This window comes from Callorhinus ursinus, unplaced genomic scaffold (genome assembly GCF_003265705.2).
Source record: "Callorhinus ursinus isolate GAN/ISIS: 27379988/994484 unplaced genomic scaffold, GSC_fseal_2.0 scaffold3, whole genome shotgun sequence".
Classification (NCBI taxonomy): domain Eukaryota; kingdom Metazoa; phylum Chordata; class Mammalia; order Carnivora; family Otariidae; genus Callorhinus; species Callorhinus ursinus.
This window is the reverse complement of record NW_027397065.1, coordinates 4820859-4841284: the sequence shown is the minus strand read 5'-3', so window position 1 is coordinate 4841284 and position 20426 is coordinate 4820859. Positions and strand designations below refer to the sequence as shown.

The 20426-nt window shown below is 39.3% G+C and overlaps 1 protein-coding gene and 1 non-coding gene across 2 annotated transcripts; both read right to left on the bottom strand.

The window, feature by feature from the left end:
- Nucleotides 1-6808: 6808 nt before the first annotated feature.
- Nucleotides 6809-9041, bottom strand: COX7C (cytochrome c oxidase subunit 7C). The gene is made up of 3 exons (XM_025866738.2): nucleotides 8835-9041; nucleotides 7734-7877; nucleotides 6809-6934 (listed from the first exon to the last, which is right to left on the bottom strand). Exons 1-2 carry the CDS (start codon nucleotides 8907-8909, stop codon nucleotides 7761-7763), a joined length of 192 nt encoding a protein of 63 aa, XP_025722523.1. The 5' UTR covers nucleotides 8910-9041; the 3' UTR covers nucleotides 6809-6934; nucleotides 7734-7760.
- LOC112820507 (small nucleolar RNA Z39) lies at nucleotides 7032-7094 on the bottom strand. The gene has a single exon (XR_003207171.1). It is a non-coding gene; the product is annotated as a small nucleolar RNA Z39 (small nucleolar RNA).
- Nucleotides 9042-20426: the final 11385 nt, after the last annotated feature.

Genomic DNA, 20426 nt, shown 5'->3' with positions numbered 1-20426 from the left:
GGAAAAAATGTGCTCTGGCAAGATGCTGTGTCCACCTGGAAGAAGAGATTCAATTTTCTAAGTTTTACAAAGATGTCCAATGGAAAAGTGAGGTCCATCAAAATGAGCGATAAGGTGGAAATGCCTAGTTGGTAGTTATTCAAAACTGAAGCTCAAAAAATCACTTTGAAAGCCAAAAGCTATTTACCTCCATCATTCTGGCTCCTGTCTACATATGGGAAGTGCTAAAGAGATTTTTCCTTACTAACCTAGTCAGGCTTTTGTACAGTACCCATATTTGTAATTGTAGATACAATTCATTTTATAAAGATTTATTTATTTGAGAAAGAGTGAGCGAGTGTGTGCAATAGTCAGTGGGAGGAGGGGAATGGGGGGAGGAGCAGAGGGAGAGAGAGGATCTCAGGCAGACTCCCTGCTGAGTGGGAAGCCCAGCACTGGGATCGATCTTAAAATCCTGAGATCCTGACCTGAGCTGAAGTCAAGAGTCAGATGATTAACCAACTAAGCCCCCCAGGCGCCCCAATCGAGTTGACATGAAATTCTACAATGGAAGAATCAGAGATACAGAGAAGTCATCTTTTTCAAGGTCATATGGAGTACACAAGTATTCCATTGAGGGTAGGCCAAGTTTTGCTGCAGTAACAATCCTAACCCCAGAGGCTTAAGATAATGCAAGTTTCTTGTGCATTCTATACATTTGACAAATAGCTGTACTCACTAGTCTCTCAGGAACCCAGGCTAATGGAGGCTCTATCCCTGTAACACGAGGAAGGGAACTTGACGAATAGTTCACTGTCTTTTTTAAGCTTCCATGAAGAAGTAACAGATCACTTCTGCTCATATTTTCATTTGTCAAAGCAAAGGAAACAGAGTTCAATCCTGCCATGCACATAGAAGAACTGGCATGTTTGTGAAAAACCCGATTGACTACTATACCAGGTTAGGAAAAGACCAAACAGCTTGTATCCATATTCAAATATGATTTCAAAGAGTCTGTCCAAAATCAGCTATAAATTATTTGAATTATGTGTTCACTAAAAAATCTTCATTGTATTAATGTTAAATATATAAAAAGTGGCTATATTCCTTCTGATCCATAAAATTTCAGTAGCCGGGAGAACGAATATTTCATAATGGATAAAATTTTTCTTACAGATTTTATTTATTTGAAAGAGTGAGTGAGAGAGAGAGAGAGAGAGCACACAAGCCAGGGGAGATGCAGAGGGAGAGGGAGAAGCAGACTCCCTGCTGAGTAGGGAGCCTGATTCGGGGCTTGATCCCAGGGCCCTAGGATCATGACCTGGGCCGAAGGCAGACGCTTAACCAACTGAGCCACCCAGGCACCCCAACAGTATTTTATTTATTTTAAAGATTTTATTTATTTATTTGAGAAAGAGAATGCATGAGAGGGGTGAGGGTCAAAGGGAGTAGCAGACTCCCCACCGAGCAAGGAGCCCTATGCAGGACCAGATCCTGAGACTCTGGGATCATGACCTGAGCCGAAGGTAGATGCTTTAACCAACTGAGCCACTCAGGAGCCCCAAAATTTTTTAGAAGTTTTGATGAGAGGGAGTATAAATCATGTAGAAGCCTCCACTATTTACTACAGATAAATTATTTTCTACTCAAAAGAGATAGAAAAAAATAACCCACAACACTATTTCTCCTCTCTTCTATAATCATTTTATCTGGTTTATTTCTCCTCTCTTCTATAATCATTTTATCTGGTTATAATCTAAAGATCTTTATTTATTGGATACACTAAAATAAAAAGCTTATTACATTTTGACATTTGGGTCCTTTTCTCAGTATACAGATCTTCCTTATGATGGGGTTACATCCTGATAAACCCATTTTAAGTAGAAAATATTAACGGGCGCCTGGGTGGCTCAGTCGTTGTTAAGCGTCTGCCTTTAGCTCAGGTCACGATCCCAGGGTCCTGGGATCAAGCCCCACATAGGACTCCCTGCTTGGCGGGAAGCCTGCTTCTCCCTCTCCCACTCCCCCTGCTTGTGTTCCCTCACTCGCTGGATCAAATAAATCTTTAAAAAAAAAGAAAACATCATTAAGTTGAAAACGCATTTAATACACCTAACCTACTGAACATCATAGCTTAGCCTCGCATACCTCAAACATGCTCAGAACACTGGTATTAGCCTACACTGGGCAAAATCATCTAACATAAAGCCTTTTTTTTATAATAAAGTGTTGAATATCTGATGTCAGTCATTGAATACTGTACTGAAAGTGAAAAACAGTATGGTTCTTAGAAGTTTATCATTTGTTTATCCTGGTGACTGCGTGGCTGACTGGGAATTGTGGCTCACAGCTGCTGCCCAGCATCACAAGATAGTATCCTACTGCTTATCACTAGCCCAGGAAAAGATCAAAATTCAAAACTTGGAAGTATTCTACTTCTACCGAATTCCTATCACTTTTCATGAGCACAATTAAAAAAAAAAAACTTAAGTCAAACATTGTAAATTGGAAGCTGTACTATACAGACTAGTTGCAGCAGGCACTTTCACGCACCAATCGCCACTTTCTTTTCCCTTTTTTGTAGAAAACAGATGTATTTGTGTCCACTCTTTGCATAGAAGACTTGGGAGAAAGTCCTAACTGCTCAAATCTAGGAACGATGGTGCCAGCCATTCCCCTTGCTAGTGCTGTATTTAGTAATGGATACATGGCCCTCAGGCCCAGTGAATCGTGGGTTTCTAGGCAATCTTTCTTCACTCTTAAAAATAACTTGAAACTTCAATTTTTCTTGCTGGATATTGTAAAATCTGTATGGGATGCTTGGAACTACGGCAGCCATCAGGTGACAAAGAGCGAGCTTAGAATAACAGGCTGAATAAGAGAGAAGGCCCTTAAACCCACTGAGAACTATTTTTTGTGTTAAGTAAAACCATATATTTCCTAATTCCCAAAATGCTAGTCTGAAACAAGATCCATAGCTAGAATGTAAGTCAACACACACTTATTTTCATCAGTTTGTCTTAGATGCACTGCCCACACTGCTTAGATGGACTAAGCAGTGTGGGCAGTGACATAGTTCAGTTACATTTGGTACAAACTCCTCTCATTTAGTCTGCAATAATTGGATTACTTCATATGTATTTGGTTGGAGAAACCAGCTCAGCAAGTGATTTGGGGAGAAATTTATTTTTATCCAGAAAACACGGTGATATACACCATTTTGGTGTGTAGATTAGGCCTGGAATTTGTTTTTTTAACTAGTTTTATCATTCTTGACTTCCATTCAATAAATGTTCATTGACCACTCACTAAATTATACATGCAGGATACATGAATAAGTAATTGGGTTTTTTTTGGTCTCAGAAAGATCATATGCTGGTATGAAAGGTCGGGAAGGAAATCAGTTATTACAGTACATGCTGAGGTAATCATAAAGCTGTTTACAAGGTATTGGAGATTTATGTGTAATGTGTGTGGGTTAATGGGGAAGAATCAGCAGGAGAAAGCTTTACAGAAAACGTGGCACCTGAACTAAGACTTGGGGGTGGTACATAAAACTGGAGCTGTATGTTCAGGGTGAGGCTGAAATTGCAGGGAAATGACTAAATGACATGCTAAGGAGCTGGAATTTTACTGATGGTGACAGTTTACCATAGGCATGCAGGCATTTCCAGACATGGTAAGATTGAAGTACCTGCTGACAGCTGTTTAGAACTATAGCTTGAGTAACTGTAAACACCAACCTTTAACTGCAGAATGGCTTTGGGATCAACCTGGGACAATTTTTAACAGTGTCTACTTTATTTCCTCCACCTCACTTGTAAGTACTCTACAGCAGGAGCCTAAGAAATTGCCTAAATTTAGATATACTTCCATTTTTAATCTTCCCAACTAGATCGATACTCTGACAGAACAGGAACTGAGGCTGTCTCCTGTTGAAGATACAAGATCAAAGCCTGGCTTGGAATCCAAGCCTTAGTCCTGAACCCGTAACTGTTCTGCCTCTGTAGCAAAATATGGGTATTTTTCTTTCCTTCAGGGTGGCCAAAGCTTAATTATGGAAGAATAGTGGTTTTTCTTAAAAACAAATCCTGGGTTCTGGTCCCCTGCTAAAATCCCTATTCAGGTATTCTGGAGTCAAGGAAACACCTGTGTGAGGTACTTGGACTAGCTCAATTGCATGCAGGAATATATTAGTCCATCCAGTTTAAATTTTCCAAGAGAATCTGGTTTTATGGCAATCTTGTGGCTTTTAAAAACCCAATCTAGGGGCGCCTGGGTAGCTCAGTTGTTAAGCGTCTGCGTTCAGCTCAGGTCATGATCCCAGGGTCCTGGGATTAAGCCCCGCATCGGATTCCCTGCTCCGCGGGAGGCCTGCTTCTCCCTCTCCCACTCCCCCTGCTTGTGTTCCCTCTCTTGCTATCAAATAAAATCTTTAAGAAATAAAAAACCCAAACCAACACTTTAAATATTACATTGGATTAAATCACATGCTTGTATGAAATTGTCATGGTTAATTTTTTTTTGAAGATTTTATCAGAGAAAGAGCACAAGCAGGGGGAGAGGCAGGCAGAGGGAGAAGCAGGCTCCCCGCTGAGCAGAGAGCATGTGGGACTCAATCCTAGGACCCTGGGATCATGACCTGAACCAAAGGCAGATGCATAATCAACTGAGCCACCCAGGCATCCCTGTCATGGTTAACTTAATGTCAACTTGACTGAGCCATGTGTCCAGATTAATTGGTCAAACATTTTTCTGGATATTTCTGTGAAGGTGTGTTTTGGAGAAATTAACATTTAAATTGAAGGAGTTTCAGTTAAGCTGATTGTTCTCCATAATGTGAGTTAGCCTTAAGCAATCAGTGGAAGACCTTAACAGAAAGACTGACTTCCCTGGAAGAGGATTTTTTTTTTTTGATTCTATTTTTAAGTAATCTCTACACCCAACGTGGGGCTCAAATTTACAATCCAAAATCAAAGAGTCGCATGCATACTGTACTGACTGAGCCAGCCAGGCACCCCTGGAAGAGCAAATTCTGCCCACACACAGCTTTGGACTGGAAGAGCAATTCTTCCCTGGGTCTCCAGCCTTCGGCACTACCTCTATCACATTTTGGACCTGTCATATCTCCACAACCACATGTGCGAATTCCTTAAAATAAATCTGTCTATATACATACCCGGTTGGTTGTTTCTCTGGAGACCCAAATACAGAAACTAAACAGTTGTCTGGCCTTTACTACTCAGTATACTTATGCACTAAGACCCAGCTAGCTGAAACCTTTTTATGATGGTTCAATTTGTGCTCCTCTCCCAGGACAGACAAGTGTTTTTTTCTTCATTCACGTAAAATCCTCGAATACTTTAACTGAGGAAGACAAATCTAATAAATCAGATGTTTTCTACATAGACCTTGCTGCTAATGGTAACATATGATTCATGATATATTTTACTTCAGAAAAATAATCACTTAAGACTCGCCAGAAACTAAAATGTTTTTATATAGCTTACTGAATCCAAAACAATACAAGATAGGTTCTATTCCCATTTCCTCCAAGAAAACAATGACAGCTAAGTTTGTAATTTAATAGCAGAGATTTGAACCAAGAATTTGAAATCATTTTATGAACACTGAACCCGTTTTCTTCTTCCCAAAGGTAGAAGGCTTTAATGTTCCATAAACACAGGATGACATCTGATGCATCAATGGATAATCAAAAACAACAACAAAAAAACCCCCAAAAAACGACATGCAAGTACAGGGAATAAGCCGGGCAGTCATAAAAATTTAATTATATATCCATATTTTAGTAGTTATTGCATGGTTATTGAAGGCTGTCAAGATAGGCCCGGTCACACAAACAGAAAAAAGGTGTCTTTTTTTTTTCTTAAGGTTCCAGCAAATCAGGAGTTTAACATTAGGAGTACACAGGAAATCTAATGTTATGGTGAAGACTAATTTAGGCAGTGGTTTTGTTCTATGAAAGGATATAGAACCACCCAGAGCAACTTTTCAAGAATCCAGAGACTTTCTTGTAACTATTCTAGTTTTTAAATATTGGTTTAAAAACTACAACTCCCCTAATCACCAAAAAGTCTAGCACTCAAACGGACCACCAGTTTACCACCTCTGCTTTACACCGTTCTTCTAACATCAGTGTGGTATTCCCAAAGTGACCAAACTAGGACTAAAACATTCAGCAACTACCTTTCTTCCCGCCCCAATACAAAGCCCTAGGAACTAAGTCATAACACTTTATGTAGCTAGCAGTATTTCACTATACATAATATAAATTTGATTCAGATACAATTACTAATCAGAACCATCTTTTAGTCCATTTCTACTAAAATTCCAGAATAAACTTGGAATATTTCCATATTCTGTCTTACATGCTACTTCATTTCATATATTCTACTTTTATTTAGTCTAAACAAGACTAGTATTGGTCAAGAGCAAATTTATCAAGGCAAAATTTTAGTTTTAGATCACAGATCTGGAGGGGGAAAAAAAGCTCTTGGACTTCACTGTATACACTACTGGTTTCCTCATGATTAATTATCACTTACGAAGAAAAACAATTTCACTGCTTCAAAGTGTACTAAAAGTACACTTCTTTTCAATTAAAAAAATTACTATGGGACAACAAAGTCAAGTTTGCATTTTTAATAACATAAATTACCAACAAGGTCCTGACCTAGTATCAAAAATTAAATAAAACCTCAAAATCTAAAAACAAGAAAAAGACTAAATCACACACTAATTTGACCAAACAAACTAATCTTGGAATATTTCCCAAATAAAAAAGTAAGCACAACTATTACATTCCATGTTTCAGAGAAGAGGCATTAAGGATGCATGCCATAAGTTTATTTACAAACATATTGAGTATGTTGAAAACAAGAGTTTGATCCATTTTTCAAAGAGACTGCACCTCTTAAAATGTTCCTTTTCACATCTGCAAATAAAGACAAAAAGTTATTGGCATTTAAAATGTCTCATTCATTAAAAAGAAATCAGTTTCATTAACATACTCTTTATCAGTTTATGACTAGTACATCAGAAAGCGTTTACAGTATCATGACTTTATTCATACTGATTTGCTTCATCATATGCACCATGTCTTTCCATTGTGGATCATTTGGGTAAATCATTTCCCTTATGTATTAAGACAAAGTCTTTTCTTCCTAAAGGTATTTTTGGAATTTATCCTAATCAGCCCACAGATCTCCCCGTAATGTTGCTTTGAGGAAAATTCTGATTACAATTAAGCTAAATACATCTTTTCTTCTCACACAAAGTATCTGCTAACCTTCCAACACACAAGATTGGTTTCAGCATATACAACGTATACTGCCCTCAAGACAGTCTAACCAGGGCTCTGTATGGTTAGGAGTGTGAACTCTGGAACAAGACTGGGTAAAAATTCTGGTCCACCATCACTAGCTATGGGATATTGGGCAACTTAACATCTTTTTGTCTTAGATTGGGTTAAGTCACCCACCTCACAGGCTTGCTAGGTAACGAAATGAGATTATTAATGTGAAGTGCGCCTGACAAACAGTAGTATCCAATAAAAACTGGTTTTCAGACGAACATCTGTTTATAGGTTTATCAACCTGTCTCCACCAATGCCACATCTACACTAACTTCAGGAATTAGCCCTACACACTGTGTGACTGGGGGTGGGAGAGGGGAGGAAGAAAGAAATGTAAGAGAAAACACTGCTTTGGGAAGATTAGAAATCCATTAATTACCTGTTTGATGGATTAATTAAAACATCCTTATTTCTTAAGCAGCTGATGTCTTACTATAAAAAAAGGTGCAGCAAATCCAGATCCAAAGTACAAAGTCATCATAAGTAGTAATCGCCACTTGTTTTCCACTGAAAATGGCAAATTCTGTTGGGGGAAAAAAGCAAGCAACAAAAATGGAACTTCAAAATCATCTGATTTTATAGATATATAAGTACACAGTGGATGCTAGATATTTTTTTTTTACATAATTAGGTTATGTAGGCCACATATCATACCATCTTTTTAAACATTATGTTTTACATCCCATGACCTTCATCACACATAAGACTGTATGGTAAAAAGTACCTGGCTTTACTGAGCACCAGCCTCAGTAAAGTCAAGTGTAACACAGTACTAAGTTTTACTTTAGAAAATCGAAAAATTTTATCCTCCAAAGGAGTTATAAATAGAATGCACTGTTCTAGTTTACGATTTGTTAAAAACTAGCCACCGAGTAAAGCACACGGCAATGTCAATTGCATTACGAAGTTTGACTTTTCCACAACCAAGAAGCCCTACCATGTAAACCTTTTCTCAGCCCGTTACTACTAGGCCTAGGCCACTGGAGTACTTACTACTAATTACCCTATTTAATCTATTTATACCTGAAGCTAAACCCAACCTCAACTGAAGAGGTTTAATACTTCTTATTCAGTCAACTAGTTAGAGAAGACTCGACCCACAGCTATAGGCCTCACATCCTCACTTGTTTCCAACGACCTTCACTCCGAGTCCGGTGACCTCTAGTTCGGATCTACGCGGCAAGTATCTGCAGCCTTGGCCTCAAGGACCCTCCAGATCTTGGAGGGCGCAGAGGGGAGCACTAGGGCGAGGTAGGGCCTACGGCTCTTCCTACTCATTCCTTTCCACAGCAACGGCGCGCTGCCAGGGTCCTGAGCTCTGGCCCTGGTTCCAGGGGGAACTAAAATGCTACTCGACGACCCAGCTCACATTTTCGGCTTCCCATCTTCCTCTCCACGGTCCACAGGACGTCTTGGGAGTACAGCTAGTCGCAGCCAAGCGTCCCCTCCCCCAACAAAGCTGGGCCCTTTACACACTAACCTTCCCTGGGCCTTCCTCATAGTGGCTCCTACGGACCACAGAGGTTGTGAACCTCCGGACGCTCTGTCCCAACATGGCGCTGTTGGAAGTTCTGCGAAAGGGGCAGAGCCCTAAGACCGTAGAAATGGCAGCACCACCAAGTCCTCCCCTTCTCACGACCTTGTTCCTCGGCGTGTAGGAGCCGAAAGGAAAGATGGGAAATGGGGAGCGACCGCGGAAAATGAGAAAAGATGGAGGGGCCCGAGGATTGTGGGAATTGTAGTTTAGAACGTCACACGGCCTTGTCGGCTCTGAAGGGTTATGGGAAATGTAGTCTGACCCGCGAGCTGGACAGTGGAGGGGGGTGCGAGGGGAGCGGTGGCGGGGGGTGTGTGGTATGGGGCCGGAAGGACAAGAACCTACCGCGTTTGTTACCCACAATGATTTATTCAAACCTGAATTCTTGTCAGGATTTTTGGGACCGGATTCCAGACGATTTTACTGAATTTAGTGACGCAGTTTCACCGAGTTTATGAAACACAAAAATAAGGTTTTCCCTTTTCTTTTTTGGCGATCCTGTTTATCTGTAATTTGCAGTACTCTGCCAGCGCTGAGAGAGACGTATGCTGTGATCTCATCCGAGGAAACAAAGCATAAACGCAACTAACCAAAAAATAAGCACTACAAAGGATGTATAGGTCACTGAATAGATCAGAATTAGAGCAAACTCAAGGCCGGTATGGGTATGACATATTCGGAGTGTGAAAGAGAAAAGCAGTCTCTTACATCTGGAGTTAGCCTGGACTGGGAATTGGTGTTGTGTATGTAAAGAATTTCACAGAACATCAGCATCAGACAAAAGTTACTCTGTGTCAGCGAAGGATCAAGAAAAGAGTAAGATCCGGTGTCTGGTGTCTGGGTGGCTCAGTCATTAAGCATCTGCCTTCGTCTCAGGTCATGATCCCGGGGTCCTGGGATGGAGCCCCATGTCGGACTCTCTGTTCTGCTTCTCCCTCTCCCACTCCCCCCTGCTTGTGTTTCCTCTCTCGCTGCGTCTGTCAAATAAATAAAATCTTAAAAAAAAAGTAAAAAAATATAAAAAAGTAAGGTCACTCCTTTATCAACTCTTAACATAGACAAAACATGAACATTGTCAAGTAATAAACATGACCAAATATCACCATATCCAGTCTAATATGAGTTCTGCCTCTTTACCAATTACCACCTTAACCCTGGATTAGTCTTTCTTCCAAGTGAAATTTAGAAAATAGACAAAGTAACAGAAAACAAGCCCAAATCTTGTAAGTGTTGGCATCTTTTTTGCTGAGATGCCCATGGTTCCTCATGGTATTTGGTTTCTCTTAATGCAGTGAGTAATAAGCCCAGCTTGTTTAATTATAAGTGTGTTCCTGGTGATCTTTGACTAGTGGGAATTGGGAAGAAACCAGTGATACATAAGGCTGGGAAAGTGGTATTAGATTGTGAAGGGCCCTGCTAACCTAAGTTTTATGTTACTCATCTGTGGGAGAGCATATATTGCCTCAGATGGCTCATTTATACAGCAGCAATAAACGAAGTCCTGCTTTGAAAATTGGGTATATATGCTTTAATCTTATTTAGCTTTTGAAAGAGAAAAGTCATGCTTCTCCATCTCCAACCCACTTTAAAAAAATTAAAAGTTTCATTTCTACAAGTAACTTCAGATTAAGTAGAAATGCATGTAATGCGTTATAATTGGTGCTCTCCCCCTAATAGAGGGTACACGACATTAAGTTTTCTTAAATGTCTCTCAAGGCTTTTATGTATTGGATTTTGATTTAACTATAAATGGGAAACCTTTTCACATTTAGTATTTCTGGATTGTCCTTTTCAGTCTAATGTAAATAATATTTTTGCAAGATTGCAGGGTTCTTGTCTCACAGAGTCAAAGAATGAATCTCATGGACACAAAAGGGTGATCAGAAGTGAAAGTTTATTAAGTGAAGGTGAGAACAGAAAGGAAAGTGAAAGCTCTCTAGAGTGAGAGAAGTCCCAAATGGGTTGCCACTGAGGGATTTTAGGGCCAGTCTCTTATCGAAAACGTGACTCAGAAGCTTGTTGCCTTAAGATTCTTGTGCCATCTTGGTTTGAGCAGGGACTGTTGATAACACCACACCCTTAATAACTTACTTCTTTGGTCTGGTAATTTTCTGTGATTATAATGTAGCCACCAAAGAAAAATACTCCCTAACATCCAGGGCCAGGTGGTCTGGTCTACTCCTTTATCTCTTGTTCACTCTGTCTTAGTGCTTCTGCCTGGCAGGAATAGTTTCAGAGCCTAGTCAGCAACACAGCCCGCTCCCCTGGCCCCCACCCTCCAGTCTCTCCTTGCCCTAAACGTTAACCCTTTCCTTACTCAATATCCCCTGTATATTTGGTTCACTGTAACTTCTAGTTCACATTATTTGAGTCTCCTCTGTGTATCTGGCTTTCAGCTAACTCCAAAGAGAACTACAGGATAGAGTCTAGCATACGACCTCAGAACTGTCAGTCTCCCCATGGGCCCTGGGACAAATTAAAGATAGCTGCAAATCCTTTTTATCAAGATAAAGAGTTTGTGCCTTCTCTCGCCAAATGTAGGTGGACTCTCTGACTGTTTTATTTTATTTATTTGAGAGAGAGAATGAGAGACAGAGAGCACGAGAGGGAAGAGGGTCAGAGGGAGAAGCAGACCCCCCGCTGAGCAGGGAGCCCGATGTGGGACTTGGATCCCGGGACTCCAGGATCATGACCTGAGCCAAAGGCAGTCGCTTAACCAACTGAGCCACCCAGGCACCCCTCTCTGACTGTTTTGACCAAGACAATTTGTTATAAGTGATGCTGTGCCAGTGTCCTGACCGTGTCTTAAACTGGCAGCTTCCTTTCCTGTCTTTTGGAACATTTGCCCTTGGAACCCTGAGTATTCATGTAAGAAGTTTGACTACTCTGCTGGAGAGGCTTCCTGGAGAATCCCCAGGAGTCCACCAAAAGGAGGTGGAGGTCAACTCAGGTGTCAGGCATGTGAGTGAAGCTATCTTGGACCCCCCAGCTCAGTCCAAGTGACAGCTGAATATCAGGGAGTGGCCCCAGTCAATGCTACTTAGAGTCTGGGAAGCAGAGTGGTTCCCCTTGATGGTGATGTAGCAGTTGGCATAATTCGGGAAATGCTAATATCCTCAGAAATGCACTCTACAGCTTTCTGATGCTCCTGATAATTTAGAAGGTAAATAAGAATGTGACTGAAAGTTGATGAGAAGAGAACCTGGATGGCTCAGTAGGTTAAGCTTCGACTTGGGCTCAGGTTATGATCTCATGGTCCTGGGATCAAGCCCACGAAAGAAAAGAAAGTTGAAGAGATCCCTTATTCCTTCCATGATTACTCACTTTTTTATTAATGGCTAGATACCACCCGCAGAACACATTCTTGATAATTATTTAAAAGTATTGTTGTCATAAAGCAAACTGAGCACTAGGGAAAATGTCATATTCGTTTCCATATTGTTTTTCTTAATTGCTAATTAGTAACTAATTAATAAAATTAGTTAAATAACTAACATGCCCTGAGTTTAGGAGTTTTAAACTAATCTCAATCTCTTGAAATTCACTATGGAGCGAAGAAAAAGTTCAAAGAAATTTGGCAATCTTCCATTTTTGAACAGGTATTGTGGTAAATTGAAGATGGCCACAATATCTTTGTAACTCTTCCCTTTGAGAGGTGGGATCTAAGTCCGGTCCTCTTGAGCTTAGTGACATGCTTGACCAATAGAATGCAACAGAGTAACCTTCTGAGACTTCTGAGTCTGGCTTATCAAAAGCCTTGCAGTTTCCATTCAGGCAACTTGGAATGTTTTCTTGAGAGAAGTCAGCGACCATATAAGAAGTCTAACTACCCCGAGAGTACCAGGACTTTTTCATCCAGTTGGTCATCACTAAATCATTCAGAAGGTTGGCAGAATATTTTCCAACCCTCATTGCCACAGTGGAATTACATTTTGTCTTTTCCTAAAACCAGGAGCCCAAGCTAACCATTTAGAGAAGCCACATGAGGGAAAGGTGGGGAAGATCAGGAGAAAAAACAGGCCAGATCCGCCCCTAGCTCTTCTTGCCATATCTCAGCCTGGGCACCAGATATATGAGTAAAGAAGCCTTCAGGTGACTCCAGCTATGGTCATGATTTGCCTACAGTTTTATGAGTTACGTTAAACAAGGAACACCCAGCTGAACCCATCAGCCTCCAGAACTATAAGAGAAAATAATAAATGATTGTTTTAAGCTGCTCAATTTTGGGGTAGTTTGTTATACAGGAGTACAAACCTGGAACTGGTATCCTGCAGTGTCTTATACATATAGCCTAACAATCTAAATCCGGTCATAATAGTTGGCAAGAAAAATGTGAATCATCCTAGAGAAACTTTTGATTCAGTATGATACTCTTCTGCTATAAAATGAATTTCAAGAGAAATGAGACATTTCACATATTGGTACAAAATAGAAAACATCTTTAGGGACATGAGGTTTACTCCAAAGTTATATTTTAAAAATAAAATCCAATTATTTTAAGTAGTGAGTACGGTGTATATCATAGAGTGAGCAGTGTACTTTCTAAGCCCACAGGAGTCTTTGGAGACTGAAATTACATTATACAGAACAGTATTTCTAAAAATTAAAGTACAATATTTGTCATTTCTCTCAACAGCTACTATATAGGATTTTAAGAACTAGGTTAGAGTTTATTTAGAAATAGATTGTTTAGTGAAGAAATTATGTTTCTGTCCTACATTGAAAAACTCAAGTTAATATGTTTCTTTTGTTCTTAAGTTTTTAGAATTTCTCATACTGCAGAATTAAAGTCAGAACCCTGTGTTAGCTTTTATTGGAAATTTTACATTTGTAGGGAAAAAAAAAAAACACCTGGTTTTAGGAAAAGACAAAATGTAATTCCACTGTGGCAATGAGGGTTGGAAAATATTCTGCCAACCTTCTGAATGATTTAGTGATGACCAACTGGATGAAAAAGTTCTGCCAAAAAATGCTTACTTGATTGAGCTGTATATTTTACCCTTCCTTTTGTTTCATTACTTTTGAATACCATTTTTTTCCTTAAAAGTATTTCATGTTTCTTATTCCAATTTTATTGTAGGTTTAAAAACGATTCATTTTTTGGATAGATTCACTCACAGTGAATAAGGGACAGCGGAGGCTAGATAGGGAGAGACGGGTAGGGGGCGACGTGACTAGGGTCATGCAGTGGGCTATGCAACCAGGCTCCCTGAAATCCCAGATGTGGAGAAATGTTATAGACAAATCCACCTTGTTTGTTCTAAATAGACAAGACATTTTCATATTTACAAATCCACCTTGTTTGTCTTAAATGTTATAGACAATATATTTACCAAGTTCTCTGGTCAGTTTTCTATAAAAGACTGACTATAAAAGCCCTCAATGGCAACCCATTTGGGACTCCTCTCACTCTAGAGAGCTCCTTTTCTTTCCTTTCTGTTCTCACCTTCACTTAATAAACTTTCACTTCACCCTTTTCTCGGCCTGATTCATTCTTTGACTCTGAGACAAGAACCCTGCAACCCTTCAACAGTAATATAATTGTCATTGAGAATTGCCAAGTATAGGGGCGCCTGGGTGGCTTAGTCATTAAGCGTCTGCCTTTGGCTCAGGTCGTGATTCCAGGCTCCTGGGATCAAGCTCCCTGCTCGGCGGGAAGCCTGCTTCTCCCTCTCCCACTCCCTCTGCTTGTGTTCCCTCTCTCCCTGTGTCTCTCTCTCTGTCAAATAAACAAATAAAATCTTAAAAAAAAAAGAGAGAGAGAATTGCCAAGTATAGGTAGATACATTTTTACAAGATAAATACAGAAACTAACACTTCTTAATTTGAAAATCACTGATTCTAGTTATATTTATGTTCAATCTCTATCCTGACTTAACTTGTAATGGAACTTGTTATTGCTTTGAACAGGTTTCTTTAAATTCCCCATGGCATCTCCTGGTTGTTTCTATAACTAGGATACTAAGTGATTAAATAGTTTTATTTACTTATTTTAGGGAAATATAATTTAAATGAGGAAGGGGATTTTGAAAATCAATCTTATGCATAATTCTAAAAAGAAATCCTTTTTTGTTAGAGTAGAAGAAAATAGACAAGATACCTGACAGTAGAACCAACTTTGTTGTATTACATGTGATGATTGTAAAGAATTGTGCAAATAAGACCATCTGGAAATCTTGATTTATAACCAGGACCATTACTGCTGATCAATGCATATAAGCTGCTGCTCTATTTTGACCATTCAGGTAAGATGTATCAGATCAAAGTCACTCTGTTCCTCTACACAAGGGGCTGGCAACTATATGGTTAATACAGTCCATCAAGATGTGTCTGTTTATGCTGTAACAGTTTTTGTATTTGGCTTTTTTTTTTTTTTTTTAGATTTTATTTATTTATTTGCCAGAGAGAGAGACAGCGAGAGGGGGAAGACAACAAGCGGGAGTGGGAGAGAGAGAAGCAGGCTTCCCACTGAGCAGGAAGCCCGATATGGTACTCGATCCCAGGACCCTGGGATCATGACCTGAGCCGAAGGCAGACGCTTAGCCGACTGAGCCACCCAGGCGCCCTTTGTATTTGGCTTTTCAGTTTGAACTTACAATTAAGAAAAATGTGTATTTCTTGAGGATATTTATGCAGTTTGAGTAAACTGTTCCCGAACTCACCAAGCAGTTCTTTTAAACATTTCAACTAATTATAAAATTATTATACAAAGTGGGTTAGGCTTAATTTCCAGTTCTCTTCACATCTCTCAATTTAAGTTAGACCCTCACTGAACAGCATTCTAAAACTGTATCATTGAATGTGAGTTGTGCTCAGCATCTTCTGACCACTTTGTACTAAGGGATTTTAGACTTATGAATCTCATTGCAGGGTTTACCGTGGAGATTCTTTTTTCCTTTGAGGATGTGTTTCAGTATATTTCACATTGTCATTTTTATGAGGACCCACAGGACAAATTTTTTTCTGGTCTTAGAACTAGAATAAACATGCTTCTCCTGGGTAACTGATTTGCTTTTGCCTTATGAGTACTGTGAATAACAGACTTCATTGTAATTTTCTCCTTATACTGGTTCCTAGGATGCTTAGAGCCAAATGTGTGACCCACCTTTAGGGAAGACAATGGATCTATTATGCTTACTTCACTCCCAGCTCCATCTTCTTTCCTAAATTTATTTTCCCTTGTTTCACTTTCCTCCCCAATTTTAAATTTATTTTATCTTGTTATATAGTATGTGTCTTTGTTCTATACCTCAAATGTCTTCTGGAACAATATCAGCATGTAAATAAACTAATCATACATTTTTCTCACATACCAAGGTGTTATAGTATTACTTACTTTATCAGTTTTTCTCTTCTTTGCTTTATGCAGCCTGGGCTAGATAAGGTAATTAAAAGCTAGCTAACATAACAAATGATCCCAAAATTTTAATGGCTTAATACAATTTTTTTTCTCACTATATAACAGTCTGAATCAAATGTTCAGCATGTGATCTTCCACATGGTAATTCAAGTGTCATCATCCTCTTGTGCTCCACTCAATCCTCTGGATTGACCCTGCCTGCCACCATGCTAAGAAAGAGAGAGTAGAGGCTCCACAGGGTTGTTCAGTAGGTGGCATGCACTGCTTGTACCCAAATGCTATTATCTGAATCAATCATGTGCTACCGTCTAGATGCAGGGGGTCTGAGGAATTGAGATGTCTGTGTGTCCTAGAGGAAATCAGAAATGGTTTGGTTGAGCACATAGCATCCCCTCTCCAGAGACCTGATTTCTTGCTGAAATCCTATAGAGTGCCTCTGTAAGAATTCAATTTCCACGGGTTATATATACTCTTGGAACTTTACTATAAAGTGGTTGTAAATTGTCATAATTGTTCTATGATTTCTTGTTCTTACACATTTCTCCAGAGTTGCACACTCCAGGTAATATATTATCACTCAGAATCAGACTGACATGGATTCAAATTCACAATCTACCTTAATTATTTAGCTTTGGGCAAGCTGCATGACCTTTTCTCATCTTTCAAATGGAGCAATAATGTTACCTACTTTAGAGGGCTACAAGAAGGGTTAATTGAAATATTTGCTGCCTCAAAGTGTTATATTAGCAAATTCCCTGTGACTCTCCATATGTCACTTTTTAATTAACTTTCTCAATGGCTTGAAGTATATAGGTCTGAAATACAAAGAAGTTAATGCTCTACTAGAATGTAAGCTCTCTGAGGGCAGCAAGTTTTGGTTTTTTTCTTATCTCTTATGTATCCATCCTAAGACTCCTCCACAGAGACACTCCTTGAAATGTTTGCTGAAAACAATGGACAAATTATGTGGCCGTTTCAATTTAAATACAAATAATTTGTTTTGAGTGTGAGATTGTGATTTAAAACCCACATTATTGAGACCTTAGTAATGTGCAATAAAACATGTCAATTTTGAGCAGACTGTTCAGTGAGTTTGACAACTGTATACACTTGTTAACCAATGCCACAATTAAGATATAGAACATTTCAATCACTCATAATTTACTTTTAGCAATGAAATAATACTTTAAGAGGATTGACTTGATAATTGCCTCTGAGCATCCTAACCTTTGATGCCTGGATATTCTTTTTTTTTTTTAAATTTTTTTTTTTTAAGATTTTATTTATTTGACACAGAGAGACACAGCGAGAGAGGGAACACAAGCAGGGGGAGTGCGAGAGGGAGAAGCAGGCTTCCCGCCAAGCAGGGAGCCCGATGTGGGGCTCGATCCCAGGACACTGGGATCATGACCTGAGCCGAAGGCAGACGCTTAATGACTGAGCCACCCAGGTGCCCCGATGCCTGGATATTCTTAATTAGAGTCAAAACTGCACTCAGTCCTATGTAATTTGGCTCTACTGCAAAGTTTTTTCAACAGAGGACCATTTACATTATGGGCTATATATTTCTTTGTTGAGGGTAAATGTCCTGCACATTATAGGATGCTTAGCTACATTTCTGGCATCTACCCACTAGATGTTAGTAGCACTTCCCCTCCCAAGTTGTGACAACCAAATTTGTCTCCAGATGTTACCGAAAGTCCCCTCTGCTGGCAAAATCATTCTGGACTGGAAACCATTGCCCTATGGCTATCTCACAGCTGTATGAGTCAACAGGACATAAACTTGGTCTGAGCCAATCCTTCTGCACTTGCTGAGATCCATCTGGAGAACTGTAATGACTCACCCTTCTCAACAAGGGAAGGGCCAACTGCCTTAGCATCGTGTGGTCTGCTGGCCGGGCACCCACTCCCTTTCCAGTCAGCAGTGTGTGCTACCCACTGCCAGTGGTGTTGAAGATGTATAAGCTTCCACTGATCCTCCCCTCTGTTGCCCACTGCATTGAGGGCAGATGGGAGGTGATATTAAAGCTTGCTTTTGTTTTATTCCTATCTTGTGAATCTGTGTTCTCTGAGAGCCACTCATTTAGAAGGTAATGAACCTTTCCTTAGCTCTACCTTTAAAATAGACAATTAGTTTTTAATTAAATGAACATTGTGCTTAGCACTGTATCCGGCAAGTAGCAATGCTCAATACATAGCAGCTGTTATTATTACTTCCATACCACTGTTTGTGCTGCTATTTTTTCTTCTTGTGGGATCACTCCTACCTTCCTCATACTTGCTGCATTTCCTCTATTTGTGTATCAGCTTTTGTATTAAGGTTGCAAAATCTGTGCTCATATGTCCCAAAGATACCCTGTCAAGACACCCAGGTGTCCAGGTACTCCTACCCTCCTGGCCTCGTCACTGATCACACATTTCCCAGCTTTTCATGTGAGATTTAAAAAAAAATCAGTTCCTTAGGAAATTCCATCATTATTTGACTGGGAAGGAATTTCTTTCTTGACTGGTGCCACAAGGAGGACCATCCTCTGAAGGAAAAACACCAGACATTCTATCTCTGATAGTTTCCTAGTTTTCTCACTGTCCTTGTCGAGAAGAGCTAGGGTGTTCTGTCCTCGGGTGTCATGCACTTTTGACTAACAAAGGTAAACAGAGCACTGGATGCAAAACACCTACTACAGTTCATTAAAGATAAATGACATAATTGTTAAAAAGAGAATATAAACTTAAACTGTGAGAGAACACCTGTCTTACCGAATAAGGACATCAGAATATCATTCATTTATTGTGAGAAGAAACTGAATCATGCAAGAAACCTTGAGTGTGAGGACTATTGAAGTGTAGGTTATTATTATTATCACTGTATTATTTGTAGATGTATAGGTTATTATCAACTTGGAAAAGTTTTGAAGTTATTGCTGAACAAGTCTGAATTTTGTATTCTTATCCCACAGCTATCAGCATTAACGTGGCTTTTGACACTCAGTATTCAGGGACGCAAGATCCAAAATTCCTAGTACTCAACCTATTGTGTCACCTGGTATTTTCCAAAGTCTTTTCAGAAACTCATAAGCTGAAATTGGAGGTGTTTTTCTTTTTCCCTCTTTCTCTTTGCATTCCTGCTGTAGAAATCCTATCCTGAAGGAAGGAAATGATAGGAGAGGGTAGAGTTAAAGGTAATTTATGGTTAATAAAAAACAGGTGATGAATTAACAGTTATTTTCCCAGGACACAGGTTTTTATCATGTGAAGTAAAATAACTGATGTTAATTATATCCATTTCTCAGAGCAGTCTTGTGCATATATTGGGGAAGGAGCCAAACCTGACTACAGGGGAATAAAAAAGTCCTAGTACTTTCCTATCATTCTCAAAAGGAAAGTAAAATCTTTGATTCTAAACTTAGAGACAAAGGCTTAGATATACTTTAAGAACAGATATAAGAATTTGACTTAAACTCACAATCCAAGAACTTTCTAGAAGGCAAGATTACCTAGGAAATGTTGGGGGCGGGGGTTTGATTCCTGGAAGCAGCTAGGGATTAAAGAGAGTGGTTAGATCAACAAACAAGACGACAAATGATAACATATACATAACTGCATAATTTTTTTCCAGACAAGATTTTTCCTTTTCTTTCTCATGTGAACCATGAGAATTTGGTGGAAATATACAGATCCAATGTTAAAAATCACTTTGCAACTTTAAATGATTTGTAATTCTAGGAAAGAAATGACAGAAACAGGAGTTAAAGATTAAGGATGCCAAATTAAAATATATCAGGAAAATAATATGCTAGATTCCAAAGTTTGAATCATAAAAACTAAAAAGGTCTGAGAAGGTGATTTGATAATGATAATACAAGAAAAAGTTCTCATTTCTTTCCCTCTTAGATGCCAAACTAGTCATCTTCTTTTTGAAAAAACAATGCCCTCCACCTTCTGTACTTAACCTGACTTCTGTCAATGCTGCCATCATTAGAGAGTTTTAATAAGCTCCCCTATGAAGTCATAACAACACCTCAGACAGTGTGTGTAAAAGTGAATGTGTTATGTTGGTGCAACTCCATCCTGCACCACAAATCTACTCTTCCTCCCAATTTTCTTTTCATTGATGTCATTTCATTTTCTGGTCATTCCGGTCTAGAATCTGAGAATTGTCTTTGAACTTCTTTT